This window comes from Alternaria postmessia, assembly GCF_024291825.1.
Source record: "Alternaria postmessia strain BMP 2775 chromosome Unknown scaffold_12, whole genome shotgun sequence".
Lineage (NCBI taxonomy): Eukaryota > Fungi > Ascomycota > Dothideomycetes > Pleosporales > Pleosporaceae > Alternaria > Alternaria postmessia.
Genome location: NW_026260085.1, coordinates 111,895 through 127,343, shown reverse-complemented (window position 1 = coordinate 127,343; position 15,449 = coordinate 111,895). Strand labels below are relative to the sequence as shown.

The window sequence follows — 15,449 nt, the reverse complement described above, 5'->3', positions numbered from 1 at the left end:
AGAGCGAGTGATACCCCCCACTGTACGCCAAATAAATAAGATAATCAGCCACACTGAAAGTGCGCGGGATGAACAGTAGACCGACAGGCCAAGAAATGAAGTACAGATGTATAGTCCCCGAACATAGCTAACAAGGTATCATCAACATCGTGTCGACAGGACATGGTCGATGGAGAGCAGGGCTAGACAGGTCGGGTCGGACCCAATCTAACCACTAATCAGATGACGTTTCTTCCGTGTTCTACATGGGATTCGCTCCCGTCTGTTCGCCGTTCTCCTGACGCTCTTTGATCTCGTCAGGCAGGATGCCGTTGTTTTCGCATGCGCGCTTGTAGATCTGGCACTCGTCCCATGCCCGTTGGCATTCGGCTTTGAACTTGTCGCAACTCGCGCTGAGCTCGGTGATGGCTTGCTCGGTGAGTAGCTTCTCGAGCGTCCATTTCTCGATATTTTGTTGCTCGTTCTCCTTGAGTTGAGTAATGAACTGCACTGCTCGTTGCAGAATAGATCCCTTGTTCTTTTCGCAACCTGGAACGATCTTGGCGAGTTCGTTGATGCCTTCGTTGATAGTCTCGCGGCGGCGGCGTTCGACTGCGTGTCTGTAAGTGATTGCTGCTTCAAATATGTGTATAGATGCCTACCTTCTTTGTGGTTATCCCTCCGTACCTTGTGCCACTCTTCTGTGCCGACTTGAGGCTTGTGGGTGGCGCTTTGCGGTGGCGAGTCGCTGGGTGCTGTTTGGCCGGGACGGCCCGTCTGTGTGGCAGCCTTCAAGGCCTCGAGGCTAAAGTCCTGCATGCCCGTTTGTTGTTGGTTGTGGTCTCCCATACTGAAAGAGCCATCCCCCGAGTTTTGCGTTTGGAACTGGAGCTCGGTTGCTTGGGGTACCGTCATCTGGTGGTAGGCAAGCGCGGCCGCAGCAGTATCGCCAACACTTGCCGTGTTGGTCCCACCGTTGTGGTGCACGTCAAACTGCTGCTGCATGTCGTCGTCGGCAGCGTTGTGCGCAGCAAGGAATGAGGCAGTCGCTTGGTCGGTCAGGTCGTTGTTGGCGGTGTGGGGAGCGGGTCGGTTCAGGCCCTGATCGCGCGTGTCGCGCTTCCGCTTGTTGTTGGTGTGCACGTTGTGGGCATCCAGCTTGCCGTCTGTGGGATAGCCGGCAGTATCGGCCATGGTATCTGGTGGGGTATCTGAAAGTGTAGAGTATCGCCTGTAGGTACGCTAGGGCCGATGCAAAGCTTCTGCGCGCGGTTACTCAGAGGGTGAAGTCTGAGATGGACAGGGCCAATGGTAAGCGAGCGCGCTGTAGTAGCCGACCTGGATGTAGCCGCGGGTGAGCGAATCGGGCGGGTGACGTATTGGAGGTTGGTGAAAGAGGCAGATGGGACGCGCTCGAAGCGTGAGTCGTAGGCGCAAACACCGAGGCGGGGAGGGGGAGCAACAAGTGGCGCTTTGCCCACCAGTTCACGCGCAATCCGGATGAGGACTTGATCTAGCAATCATGCGCTTGGGGAGCGCATACAGAGGCCTAGGTTCGACAAACATTAGCACGGGCGCGAGCAGCTGAGTAGGTCAAAGTGGTGCGACAAGAGGCATAGCAGGCAGGCGATTGGGGCGCGTCGAGCTGCCCGTTATTGTAAGACGGAGCTGTCACTACTCAAAGGAGGGCCGTCGTATCGTGCGAGCGGGTGGGTCGTCCGGAGTGCACAATGGCGTCGTGCGTCGTTTCGTGGTGGATGCGCGCGTCCACCAAGTGCGGGATGCCGAGCAACACCACCACAGCCAGCGAGGTGCGGGCTCGAGGCAACCACGACGCCCGATGCGATTGTCTCGACGGGCTTGATGGCGTGGAGAGGCGCTGAGGGAATGCGCAGGCCTATGCGCAGCGTTCCGACCATTCCGCGAAAACGACCATGATGCTAACTCACCGATGGTACAAGGCTCGACTGCGAAGTTCCAATGGGTCCGCGATATCAGGTGACGGGCGAAGGCGTGACGACCCTCGACAAGCGGTGGTAGAACGGGCGGATGCACACTTTCGGGAACGAGAAAAAGAACAGAAAGCTTCTTACCTTGAAAATCGCAGACTTGGGAATTGCTTCAGGCAGGATTATCAGCACAGTTGAACGACCGACTTGAATCACGAGGCGATGAGTGCACCGTGGACGAGAGATGGTCACATGGGCGGCGGCGCTATCTTATGATGGAGAAGGGAACAGGGAAGCCAGGTTAGAGCCGAACGGAAACTTGGCGTGGCCAGACATGGGTCCACGCCAATCACCGCTTCGCGAAGCGCCATGCCAGCTTCCCCACTCCCAGCCCGCCCATCCAGCAACCACCAGCGTTATCATGACTGACTATGCACCAGCCCGTCAACTTCTGGCCTCTCTACTCCCTCCTGCACTTTGGTCTGCGACTCTCTCTGCATGCAGTAATGACTCTCTGCGAACAGCTTCCTATGCCTATCCGCGCATGCCTCTTCTCACCACCGCCACTCTCGCCCGCCAGCCTCACTGCGAGAGCATCGTACGGATGACACCCCTCTAGACCACCTAGGCTCAGCCGACACCTCCAACACGTATTCACATGGCTCAAACAGAGACAAAGGTGTGGCATGTGACACGCTGCCCCCACATTCTCGAGCTAATCGCCAACTACGCTTTACCCTTTTCGTGACTGGTTCCATCATGCAATACACAGCCCTTTACAAGATCGACTCTTACGCATTTTCTCTGAATGATTCGACCTCCACCAAGTCTGACAGAGGCTTCTACAAGCTGCTTTACACATTTCTTGAACAGTTCTTGACGTTGATGCTTCTTCTCCATGTCCATGTAAGCAGTTTGCTACAAACTTAATTCGAATCCGCGGAGGCAACCAAGGACTCTGCCCTCGCATCGAGAAGAAGGTGCATCATCGATCAGGACTCATGCATAGATCCACTCAATACCTCTCCAGTGGTATCGTAGATAATCCTGCATGCTCGATACAGAGCGTCTCAACCCGATATCATGCGTCGCATGGTAGCAACATTAAAAACACACTGCGTGGATAAGAAGGCATTTCTCGCTTCAAGTCTGCACGTTTTCTTATAAGTTGTAGCCAAGTAGGCTATCATCATACTGTCTTGTTCAATCCATTAGGTCTTGCTTACTGAGTTATTCGTTGAAGGCAAATAAGTTTGATGAGTGTAGGTCTGAAACAGCGAACCCTGTGGTGATAGTGGTAAGTTTAGTCCACTTTCACATAAGCCAACCAAAGAAAGGCCCCTGTATATTCATCACATGCTGCAGACTCTACCAGCCTCGTGTAATCATAGTTTCCAAAGTCGCCACTCAGCCCTCCAGTTCCTTCTCAACTTCCAATGTGTTTCAGTCATCTCCACCACGTGCGCTGCATCTCTAGGATCTTACATTGCCCCTAGCAAACTGTACAATTGTCCCCCAGAAGATGGATTTGCACAATTTCACGCGTGGAAAGGTATACCTCACAGTGGCGAACGGCAACGTCGCCCCACATGCACACACGTACCACACAAACATGAAGCGTCCCACGACACGAACGTCCTTCTCGAGCGCCAAAACAGCCGCATTCAGGGCGTCGATTTAAAGTTGGTGGTCGCGTGCAACCTTCAGACTCCCCACAAATGCGGGTTCTCCCATCTGACCTGGGAAGCAGCCATCACACAGGCGCTAATCTGTGGCCGTCCGCTTACCCTAGGAAGGGGCGATGGGAAGTAAAATTTCCCCAGAAATCATGTAATTTGCTATATGCAGTGCGTTGAAGAAGAGAGTAGCGGAAACATATATTCGCAGGTACATTGTAATATAAAAGAAAACGATTGGAGTTTTTTAGACAGCACCTGGAGTCAAACAAAACAAGACGCGTATGAAATCTTACCTATAGGAGGCAGAGGCATCGTTCGTCGCATTGAAGGACGGATTGAGCAGATGGGCACAAAGCTGGACATAAAGACTGTGAGCATACATGAACAAATGAGAAGGAAACAGAAAGAGGTTAACGGAAAGCGAGAGAAACAAGCCAGGTCGTATGGCCAAGGAATCGGGGCTGTAATATTGACGTCTATCGTTGACGACGGATGGAACGAAGTCGGGAAGACGGGTATCCTGACACGCGAAAACATCACGCTATGACATCGTCAACCCCTACAAGACGAAGGTAGTGTACAGCGCGACTTACTGATAGCAAATAACTCAGCATTCGACTATTCAGCTGTATACTCCTCCATCTTCTTGGTTAGCTACCAGAATAAGTCACAGTGCTGTTCACATCATGGCAACCAGCCTGCGTGCGCCTGCTTGCCTCGAGTATTATACATTGTCCTCAAATGCTATCAAGGGAGCCGAATCGAGGTCGAAGTCGTATTCCTGATCATTTCTACATGAAGCTCAAATCTAGATCTAGCTGTCCCAGTGTAAGGGTGCAAAAGGGTTCGTTGCAAGGTCAAATGTCAGCGTAAGCCCTGGTATTCCCACATCCTCCTCAGTAACAGCGCAGTAGTCCTTCCGCATCTGCAGCTCCAGCTCTTCGAACATAAGCCGGATTCCAAAGTCCCAGTACAGGTACGGCTGCAGCTCGAATAGTTGAGTCTCGTAAACCCCCAACATTGTAGCCAGACCCAATATGTCCTCATCACAATCGGCCCAAAGCTCATCCTCCAGTTGTTCCGATACTTGACGACGCCAAGTCTTGAACGGTACCACACCCTTCTCAGCCCAAATCAATATATCAAGCAACCCCGTCTCACGCTCCCACGTACTCACAAAACGCCCCCGAAACTCGTACGTGCACCAATCGCAGGCGACCACGCCGCAAACGGAGCAGTAATTCGTCCAGCTGCCCGCGATATAGTTACAACCCAGACAGTGCGCATATCCATATTCTGTCTGTGATAATCGCAAGTGCCGGTGCCACGAATGCCTACATTCCAGCTGCTGAAAACTTGGAGTACCTCCGCTGAAGACGCTGTCCTCGGGATGCGGATTCGGAGCAAGAATCGGGACGCGTCGGGCGAGACGAATTTGTTCACGGACAGAGTCGGGTGGTGGTGATGCCTGTGAGTGTCCCTGAGATGCTGGTGCCAGATCCCACGAAGTCACAATTGTAGCTTCGACTGGGTTTGCTTCATCCGTGAAAGGAACAAGCTCCACTCGCCAGGAGTTGTCGAAGTTGAGGATTTGCACGTCTTGTTCTGCATCCAGTTCTTCGTCCCATGGCCTACCACCCTGTGCTGGTTCTCCCCACTCAATCTCGTCCTGAGGCGCAATTCCGTCTGCTCGCTCGTTATTTCCAAATTGTGCGTCGTCTACCCATTGTTCTTCATCGGCATAGTCTATCTCGTACTCATCGTAATCCAGGTCCTCATTGTCCGAATACTGATCGTGTTCACTGGCTGCACTTTCTTCCACAACAGCGTGGCTCAGTTGTCGCTGACCAAATCGGTTGAGCCCCATGCGGTTATAACCAGTGTCTCGGTGTAGGCCTCGACCACCCAGCTCGTAACCCTCGTTGTCGTACCCTTCCTCTGGGTCTCCGTACGAAGGGCAACCGGCGTCCTGATGGAAGCCCTCGCTAGTCCAAGGCTGAAGACAAACGAAGCAGAACTCATGATGACAGTAGTGACAGGTCATGTGGTTGCAAGCTTCCTTGTGCTCCATCCACATACGGCAATTCGGACACGCTTTTGCGCGGCAGCTAGCTGAGTACTCCGGTAGCCATTCTGGTCTCACCGTATCGTCCACGTAATCGGTGCACCGGTGCTCCTCATCTTCCCACTCATTTTTACAACCGACGCAGGTATTGGTTCCACAGCTGCAGCGTGCCACCGTGAATAGAGGATGATCATCTTCCACACAGCTTTTCGGAATATACGAGCGACATTGCTCATTAACACAGTAAACGCGAATAGCGCGCGGCGTGTAGTGTTCTTCTGCTCTAAGTGAATATGCCACGCGTACCTTAGGACTCAAAAGATGCTCGACAATGGGGCGAGGGAAAGGACTACAGCACTGGGCTGGAAAAGCGTCTATGTCGGCGATTGCAGCGTTGTACGCATCGACAACGCAGCTGTTGCATGTGAAGTGCTCTTCGCAATGAGCAACACCACCTGAGAATGGGAAATCGTCTCTGCAGATGCAGCACTCGTATTCGATTGTGTCTTCGGCTAATCGTGGCTCGGTGGATAGTCCTTCGGTGTGAGCTGTCTGATCTTCGGCATCAGAAACTACGATGTCTCCTACTGTCTTCGTAGCGGACTTGCGAGCTTTTCGCCATGCCTTACGATTCATACTGGAGGATGATAGCAGGATAGTATTAAGAGTGCCTGTTGGTGATGGTTGACCGGCAGGCTTTGACTTAATATTAATAAGGCTTTTTCTACTTGCCATGTTACTCGACCGAGAGTACCAGTATGTTTGGGTTTGGTATGAAATGCGGAATTCTTGAGTAGCTCTTCCTCTCTGGGGAACCAAAGTGCCAGTTTATGGTACCGAGTTGTAGCGTAATAGTGGCTGGTACTTGATCCTAAATCAGGGTCAAGTGGATTTTCCGATTGGAAGTTGTGACGAGCCTCGGGTTGAGAAGTGGAAGTGGAGCTCACAAGACTGTGGTTCTAGGGTTGAACTGGTCCACGCAAGGAGGTGGGTGCATTCATGGCGCTCCAGGTCACTCAAATGGACCCACATATAGGAGAGCGATGATGAGAGTATCACGTCTGTGCATTATTTCACTCTAGAGGCGCCTCCATTAGTTGCAGTACTGCTGTGAAAGCTTAGAGCCAGCCCTCTCTTCATCATAAGAATTTCTTGCTGAGCGGAGCGAAACTGCATGAAAGTGCTTACTCGATCGTAAATCGAATTTCACAAACCGAAAAAGCCCACACCTAGCAAGCGGATCGGACTTACTGCTCACTGGGGTAGTGTCATGACAGGTACGATCAATTGCGCTTCGGTAACCAAAACATCCAGGACGTAGTTGATAAGGAGCTTAGCAGATTGACAGATCAAACTACATCGACGGTATTTACTCGATGGCTCGTCCTCGATGCGAACTCAGTGACCGTTGATTCCAATCGTACCATTCAATCCGTTCCCAACCCCCTTCCTAGGTACTGACACTGCGCTTCCCAGGCCTTCCTCCTCTGCCATTTTCTTCTGCCACGGCAACATCTCCTTCGCCGGTACCGCCGGTCCAACCTCGCCACCTTCCTTCCTCTTCTCAGCCCATTCGTCAATGTCTTTCTGCTCGACGAAATTACCATGTAAGCCCAAGCGCAACTTCACCGGCAGATGTATAACCGCTAGCGGACCCTGTGAGAGGTTCTGTGCATCAAAAATAAGGATATCGTTGCGCAAAATATCAAGATGGTTGAGCAGCGCCATGATATATCCCTCGCCTTCAACGAGATCCGCTGGAGAAGATGAGGCTTTGGGTACGAATACGGGTTCTTGGAACGTGCATGTCGGGCCTGCCCAGAAAGTGTCTTTCTTTCCGCTCTCCCACTCATAATGACCCAACACATTGAAAAGCCCACCAGCTGGCGGGCCACACTTCTGGAAGTCGTACGGTTTACTTGGGTCTATGTTGCATTGCCAGAAGTGGTTGTACTTCTTCGTCAACACTCGATCGTCGATGCGCGAAAACTCGCCGTTGGTACCGAAGAGTTTGTGTGGCTGCACCCGCGTGTTGGTAGGAGTCTTGGGATCAAAGACCCAGCGGTAAGTATCGGAGACGAGCTTATTACGCTGAAGTAGCGTCATGGGCGTATCTGCTTGGCTGTCTGGTGGGAAGAAGTAGAAGACATTGTCAGAGGCTATAGTAAGGTCAACGACGATATTTCCCGAAGAGTCTTCGTAGGAGCCGGCAACGTGGCCATGAAAGCCTGGTAGCATTAGCATATATCCCATGCGATATCACTGTGTGTAGGTCTCATACCATTGTCAGCACGTAGCCAGACGATATCCTCTGGCTTCCCATTGCGGCGAGGCACAATGCCATACCACTGATCTTCATCGGGATCCCAAGCAAAGTGATTGCCACCTTTCTTGAGCCTCTCCGCGTTGACTTTGATTGGAGTGAGCGGTAGGATCAGGTAATTCTTCGTGATGGCGCAATCATGTATCATTCCGCAAAATGGTGCCTTGTACCAGCATTCTTCAGTCTTTTTCCCGTCTTTATCAATCGTGTACACCACGATGTCGCAACTAGCATCGTACCCATTACCTCCGGCTTCATAGCCATAGCAAACCATCTCCCCAGTATCCGGGTCGAACTTGGGATGCGCAGTGAACGTCGGAGATTGTACTTGGCCATCGAAATCATACCGACCAATTGTCTCAAGCGTGACCGGGTCCATGGCAAAAGGTGGCCCGTCTTCCTTCGTCGCTAGCAACACTCCACGCCAGAAGATGATGTTAGTATTCGACGCTGTTCTGATGATGCCTTTCACCATCTCGTTATCTGTGTAAGGATTTCTGTACCGTCCCAGTAGTGACTTGCGCGCTTTTGTTTCCGCTTTGAAGCGATCGGTATGTACAAATCGCTGTCTGAAGTCGACGTGACCATTCTCGAACCGGAATGCAGATACTGAGCCATCACCATTGAAGTGTATGTCTTCTTCAAACAGAGGTGGAAAGCGATGGTCAGGTTGTATGCGAAAGAAGGTGCCGTTTATGTCTCTAGGAATCTGGAAGCACTGAGCTTCAGGCTCTATATATCGAGCAAAATACTACACCTACTGTACCAGTCGTCTCGAGCTCGAAGATGTCGGCTTCAAGTCGTGATGGCTTATTGAAGCCTTGGAAAAAGCCACTTTCTGGGAACTTGACCTGATCACCGGATCGGCTCCCTTTATGATACGCTGGGGATGCGGGTGTAGCGAGGGAGAATATGTGCGCCATGGTATGCTCTCAACTGATGGCGAAGTTTGGCATCGCAGCTCGACCCCATTGTTATGAGTAGACCTCTGGAGCAGGGTATGCAAGTGTTTGGTACGAGATGTACTGCCGTGCTCGGAAGTCACGAGTAAGCATGTGGGGAAGTGAGCTTGCGGGGTAGATGGTGGTGGCTACAGGGGTTCTTAAGCCCGGACTGATCAGACCGCACAGGACCGACAGCGGCACGTTTGGTCCGAAGAAGAGAGCTTAGGTTTAACATATGTTGATCGTACGTGTTCGGGCACGTGTAATGTCATGCACTGGTGGCAAAATATGGTTAGCACACGAGACTGAAATGCCTAAATGGATACTACACACAACAACGTTGGAGACGCGTAAGCGTGGTGGGAAGTCACCACTTTACCAATCGATGAGAAAGAGACGAGTGAAAAGAGGGGTGCAACACGACTCTTTATGGTACCTCTTATTCATTAGAGCTGCAAAAAGATGTAACACGCGGCTAGCAAAGGCTGTGATGATATCGAGCTACTATTTGCTTGCCATAGAACATATCCGTTAGTGGTGTGTGCAGTACTACACCTAAGTCGTGCCATTCATCTCCGATTTTGGTTTGCTCAGCACGAGTGGAGGAGTGCTCGTTGAAGGGTCTTTCCCAAAGTGTGGAGCTCTAAGATCGTCGTCGGCCACTTGCTCACCAGTGACAGGGTGCTTGTAGTGGAAGGGCACGACGCGCGTGTCTGGCCAGAGCATCGGGTGATCGCACAACACATCTGGCCCATTTGGATCTTCTGGATACGTCTTCGAGAGGAACGGCACGTAGTTGGGCTTGGTGTGTGCCCAACCTTTTTCGAATGTCGCGTGCCAAAACGGGAAGTACTTCAGCCTGAAGATCTTCCATACGCCATTCTCTTTGATGTACTCGTTCTCATACACTCCACCCTCCCACCATTGTACCAGGCCGCGAGGATGTGTGTCCTTGATGCTATCGTGGGTACCAGCCGACATCATACTGCGGAAGCGGCCTTTTGCACGTGTGCCCTCGGAATTGACATCGACTATGCCTTGCATCTGTGGATGATCAAGGAGGAAGCCATAAACAGGGCCATTACGCCCAGCTACGAAGGAATTGGCGAATCGACCGATGTACAGTCTTTGTACGCCCTCTTTGCCATTGTATCGGCCCCCAAGAAACTCAACGCATGTGTCAGGATGGTCGGCGTATAGATTGGCGACCTGATACACTTAGCTTTTGTTCAGAGAAACGATGTGATTCTAATTACCTCTTTGTATAGACACTTGTCGAGATAGTAACCGTACGTATACTGGAGCTTGCGGATGTCCTCCTGATCTAACGTTCCGTTAGCTAGCCACACGGAGGCTAATCGATGGCTGACTAATCACGTACCACTCAAACGCGTCACTTCCGCCTGTAGCTTCTCCACTATCGCCTTCAACTGCTCGATTTCGCTTCCCATGATTTCGCGGTCTTGAACAAATAATGGTGAATGGTCACAACCTGGAGGGTACGGCTATTCATTCCTTCTTAAGACTCGCAGTCCAACACGAAGCTTCTCACGGCACATGAAGGTATCTCGTGGGATTCGCAACCAAAGTTCCCCTCTTGCCAGAGCTCCGCGAATGGGCTCGCCTATCACGGCAGTGATATAGGTGCGATATGCATGAAGTCGCGGGATGATATTGCCGGCGGGACGCTTTGAGCGAACGTGTGGAGCAAGACCGGCACCGAGGTGGGGTCGTCGAAGTCATCGAAGCAACACCGTAGCACAGCCTCGCTTCTTCTCCAAACTTACTGCGCTATTTTCCATTTTAAGATAGCCTACACCACTAAAATATCTCCCAACTCACTTTCCGAGTATCAATCGAATTTAATCGCTCAAGATCTTAGTATCGCCAAAATGGGTCTACCAGAGAAGATCGAAACGCGTCTCTTTATCAATGGAGAAGTCAGCTCTCTTCTGTCGATTGGAAAAGCCCCAGCTAACCTCAGCGTAGTTTGTCGAATCATCGAACGGAAAAACTTTTGACATTATCAATCCAGCCACCTTGAAGCCTGTAGCAAAAGGTGGGTGTGGGGCGCCTCAACTCAGAGTAGTTAATTCCTGACGGTTATAGTACACGAGGCGTCTGAGCAAGACACCGACAATGCCGTAGCAGCAGCAAAGGCTGCCTTTCCTGCTTGGTCTGAATTGACTCCGGAGAAGAGAGGCTCGTATTTCAAGAAATTAGCAAGTCTAATTCGAGAGAACAACGATGAACTGGCTGCTTTGGAAGCAAGCTCGATGGGCCGCCCGGTGGGTGAGTTTATCGATGCTTATGCCTCTGCTGCAAAATGGGACCGCTACGCAGAAGCGGGATACAGTGTACAAGGTAGGATGCTTAGAATTGAATGAAGAAACAGAGTGCTGATTTAGAGCAGGCACTACGAGCATTCAGACCCCGGGATTCGTCAACATGACATTCCGCCAACCTTATGGTGTTGTAGCTGGTATCATCCCGTGGAACGTGCCATTATTGTTTTTGGCAAACAAATTAGCACCAGCCCTTATTGTCGGAAACACTGTTGTCTTGAAGAGTTCTGAAAAGGCTCCATTGACCGTAGGTGGCCCTTTACATGTCCATGTAGGAAACTAACAATAGCAGTCTGCTAAAATTGCTACTTTGGTACAACAAGCTGGCTTCCCTCCAGGTGTGATAAACATCATTACTGGCTTCGGGAATGTCAGTGGTTCGATCCTGAGTCATCATATGGATGTGCGAGCTTTGTCATTTACAGGATCGAGCCGTACAGGACGTCTGATTCAAGCTGCTGCCGCAAAGTCCAACCTCAAGCAGGTATTCCTTGAGCTCGGAGGCAAGTCACCTGCGGTCATCTTTGAAGATGCCGACCTGGAAAAAGCCGTGAAAGAAACAGCACATAGCATTCAGTGGAACAGCGGTCAGGTTTGCATGGCCAATTCGCGCATATACGTCCAGGATACAGTTGCCGACAAGTATATCGACCTCTTCAAGCAGAACTTCGAGAAGGAGATCAAGATGGGTGACACCCTGGAGAAAGGCGTCAACCACGGCCCGCAAGCCGACGAGGCGCAACACAAGACCGTATTGGCATATCTGGAATCGGGAAAGCAATCTGGCGGTGAACTCATCACTGGTGGCGGCGCTCCATCGGGTCGCGAGGGCTACTATATCGAGCCTACTATCTTCAAGAACACACCAGAAGACGCAAAGATCATGAAGGAAGAGATCTTTGGTCCAGTCGTCAACATCAACGTCTTCAAATCCGAATATGAAGTACTTACCAAAGCTAACGCGACAGAGTTTGTCTCACCCTCCTTAGCGTGGCCTAGCTGAAACAAACGCTGACTAATTCTGTTCAGGTATGGGCTGTATGCATCGGTGTACACTAAGGACATCGATCGTGCAATGCGCTTCGCTAAAGGCTTAGAAGCTGGTACCGTTGGCGTCAATTGTACTTCGCCAGGTAGGCAATACCCATTCAGCTCAATTATACATGACGCATTCACTGACGTCGCTCCAACACATAGTCACTGGCGTCGACATGCCTTTCGGTGGATACAAATCATCAGGATCAGGACGTGAGGGCGACCCTTTATATTCTCTGGACAACTTTCTGGAGACAAAGAGTGTCTTGATTAAGATCTCTTAAATATTGCGACATGAGTCGAGCGGCTGCGACATGATTTGCCGTCTCTCCAACGCTATTCTGTGTTCGCTATAGATTTTGATTAGCCGACCGGCAGGTTCTGCAGGGTGGCCTTGCGTACGCAACGACGCCCCAGCAGATCCCCCGCTAGAAATGGGAACCCTTTTCCTTTGTCTCCAACTGCAACAGGCACGATGCTCTTATGACTTCTCCACGAACTGCTGCAAGCTTGCCGAATGAGACTTTCGCATCGCCGCTAGTGTCATCCTACCCGGCCGGGCTATCGTGGGTGTCGGATGAATATGGCCGAGTACTCCGCCGCCGCCCCGCCGCCACGAGCTTCGGCGCCCCCATCCAGCAGAGCACCGAACGCCCATCGAGTCCACAGCAGTTGCGATCGGTGTCGCAGTAGGAAGACAAAGGTAGCTAAGACAGTTCCACCTCTATCAGTGCCAAGAATCTAACCATCCCCTCTAGTGTATTGATCCTGGTAGGGCTCTTTTCCCACCGGTAGTAGAATCGTGCCGGCAATGACACAGGCTGACAATCTTAAGTCCCGGGACCATGTCGTTACTGTGCGCGCACAGGCGCTGTGTGTACTATTGCTACCCCAAGAAGGAAAAGACCTTATTACCATGTTACCGAAGAAGAATACCAATGCTCGATGCGCATTCTCGAACACTTCTTCCCTGGTCATGAGCTTAACCTGCAGTCCCTCAGAACCATTGCTAAAGCGATCAAGGACGGTACCTTTAATGCAGAGCCCGTCCAGCATACCGAAGGCCTCTTCAGTAGTGATCAGGCATCACCTGAAGATGCAGAGAGCGTTGAAGATGGTGAAGAACAAGACGTGAACGAATTGCATGAGCCATTGGGCTGCATGCTGAAAGATTCAAGAGGGAAATTTCGTTACGTCGGCGCTCATAGTGAAATCCCCTTCAACGCGGCTGTCGCTACCTTGGGCATGCAAAGGAAAGACCCTTCTATTATTCCCGGGCCCAAAGTAGGGTCATATCCGCCGAACCTACCAGTTGCCTCGCCTTCTACAGACTCCGGCGCAGAAGAGAGCTACTACCTACCTGGTCGGGAATTGTGTGATATCTATATTTCTCGATTTTTAGATGATGTCCATTGCACGTACTGGCTGTATCCGGTCGAAAGTCTGCTGCGACGGGTGGATAGCACATACTCAGAGTCAGCACCACGCTCGTCCAGCTCCTGGATGTGTTGTCTTTACACCATGTTCGCGATTGGTGCAGCCAACTACGTAGGCAGCAACGGCAACTCTCCCCCACCAGACTGGCCAGCTGCGTTGGACCTGAAGACTTCAGAGGACTATATTACACTTGCAAAGCAACTTATCCCCACAGTCTACGACGAGGCCGATATTGATAGCATACGTGCGATGGCCATGATGGTGAGTCCTGTCAATAGCTCCAGAAGCACTTTCGCTAATCACCATTCAGAGTATCGCTATGGAGAACCTTTGCTCCAGAGTCAGTTCCTACCTCTACATGGGTGCTAGCGTTCAGATGGCGTTCTCCTTGGGTTTACATCGTGACCAGTTGGCTGAGTCTGGAAACGCAATGGAACGAGAACAAAATCGCAGGATTTGGTGGACATTATTTCAGCTTGATCAGGATATATCATCGCGAGGTGGTAGTCCTACGGTCGTTGATGAACGCTTCACAAAGGTCACCACGCCTATGCCTTCTGAGCAGGTAGGTTTACAGTCGACTTGCACCAAAGCGCGCATGCTGACGATCACAAGATCTTGTATCCCGGACTACATACGCCACTATCCTGGATGGCAACATCAGTATCCCTCTGTCGATTGAAGCGCGAGATTATACAATCAGTCTACATGGAACGCTCGGCAAACTCTATATCCTTCTCAACCGTGTCCAACTCCCTTTTACTCCTGCAAAAGTGGTATCGCCAGATGCCGCCGCATCTCAAGCACGACGTACCTTCACCTCCAACGCACAGACGCGCGGTAGCAGTTTTACACCTATATTACTGGAGTACCACGATATTGCTTACACGGCCATTTCTTCTATACCTTGTTATAAAGCACGGGACGCTAGCTTCGAGCAAGAAAATCTGGTTCGAGCGCATGGGCAAGATGTGCATCGACGCAGCACAGAGGAGCACTACAATACTGGAGCAAATGGCGAGTGATGGTACGTTATCGAGTCTGACGGCCTTTGATAGCACGTGCATCCTACGGCTCATCATGATCTTTATACTCGCCTACGCGCATACGAGAACCCCACGGTACAGCACGCATATCGAGAAGCTTGTCGAGCTTTCACGTGGCATGGAACAGATTGGGTTCACCAAGATGGTCACAGAGGAAACACCACTACGTCTTGCCGAGCTTGGCATAACAGGACAAGCCCAACAGAACAATAACAACGGCAACGGAGATTCGGGGCCAGTACATCTCGACGACGAAATGATTGCACAATTATGGGGTAACTGGGATCCGTAAGTACTCAAAGATTGACTCCACTCAGTTCGTGCTACTGACACACATATAGTAACTTTATGACGCCGCTACAAACACAGCAAAGCCTCGACCTGAGATTCGATGACTCCGGCGCTTACGACATCAACTCTGAACTATTGGCTTTCACAAATCTGGACGACTCGATTGTCATTGACCCATCGCATGCATACTCACATTATGGCATGCATTGACTGCGACATCACGTCTATGAGGCATGCTCCTCGACAGCATGCTAAGAAGGAGTTTGGGAGGGTCGCGTCATGTACATATGAGTGGACGCAACAGGAATTTTGGGAGTTTGTACATCATCAGTCTAGCGGTTTCTTTAGCGAGCATG

At 51.1% G+C, this 15,449-nt stretch overlaps 6 protein-coding genes across 6 annotated transcripts; 2 read left to right on the top strand and 4 right to left on the bottom strand.

Moving 5' to 3' along the window:
* Nucleotides 1-241: 241 nt before the first annotated feature.
* On the bottom strand, nt 242-1,173 carry J4E82_002935 (uncharacterized protein; the record flags this gene model as incomplete). The annotated part of the gene is made up of 2 exons (XM_051729230.1): nt 242-591; nt 642-1,173. The coding sequence occupies 2 exons, from the start codon at nt 1,171-1,173 to the stop codon at nt 242-244; spliced, it is 882 nt and encodes a 293-aa protein (XP_051590945.1).
* Nucleotides 1,174-4,421: 3,248 nt separating this feature from the next.
* J4E82_002934 (uncharacterized protein) lies at nt 4,422-5,651 on the bottom strand (the record flags this gene model as incomplete). The annotated part of the gene is made up of 2 exons (XM_051729229.1): nt 4,422-4,693; nt 4,973-5,651. The coding sequence occupies 2 exons, from the start codon at nt 5,649-5,651 to the stop codon at nt 4,422-4,424; spliced, it is 951 nt and encodes a 316-aa protein (XP_051590944.1).
* A 1,419-nt stretch (nt 5,652-7,070) lies between these two features.
* On the bottom strand, nt 7,071-8,918 carry J4E82_002933 (uncharacterized protein; the record flags this gene model as incomplete). Its single annotated transcript, XM_051729228.1, has 3 exons — nt 7,071-7,900; nt 7,954-8,704; nt 8,757-8,918. 3 exons carry the CDS (start codon nt 8,916-8,918, stop codon nt 7,071-7,073), a joined length of 1,743 nt encoding a protein of 580 aa, XP_051590943.1.
* A 576-nt stretch (nt 8,919-9,494) lies between these two features.
* Nucleotides 9,495-10,390, bottom strand: J4E82_002932 (uncharacterized protein; the record flags this gene model as incomplete). The annotated part of the gene is made up of 3 exons (XM_051729227.1): nt 9,495-10,148; nt 10,196-10,263; nt 10,321-10,390. The coding sequence occupies 3 exons, from the start codon at nt 10,388-10,390 to the stop codon at nt 9,495-9,497; spliced, it is 792 nt and encodes a 263-aa protein (XP_051590942.1).
* A 441-nt stretch (nt 10,391-10,831) lies between these two features.
* On the top strand, nt 10,832-12,603 carry J4E82_002931 (uncharacterized protein; the record flags this gene model as incomplete). The annotated part of the gene is made up of 7 exons (XM_051729226.1): nt 10,832-10,879; nt 10,929-10,998; nt 11,049-11,303; nt 11,350-11,531; nt 11,577-12,253; nt 12,314-12,417; nt 12,482-12,603. The coding sequence occupies 7 exons, from the start codon at nt 10,832-10,834 to the stop codon at nt 12,601-12,603; spliced, it is 1,458 nt and encodes a 485-aa protein (XP_051590941.1).
* A 199-nt stretch (nt 12,604-12,802) lies between these two features.
* J4E82_002930 (uncharacterized protein) lies at nt 12,803-15,303 on the top strand (the record flags this gene model as incomplete). The annotated part of the gene is made up of 5 exons (XM_051729225.1): nt 12,803-12,980; nt 13,155-14,017; nt 14,067-14,321; nt 14,372-15,090; nt 15,144-15,303. 5 exons carry the CDS (start codon nt 12,803-12,805, stop codon nt 15,301-15,303), a joined length of 2,175 nt encoding a protein of 724 aa, XP_051590940.1.
* Between the last annotated feature and the right edge of the window lie 146 nt (nt 15,304-15,449).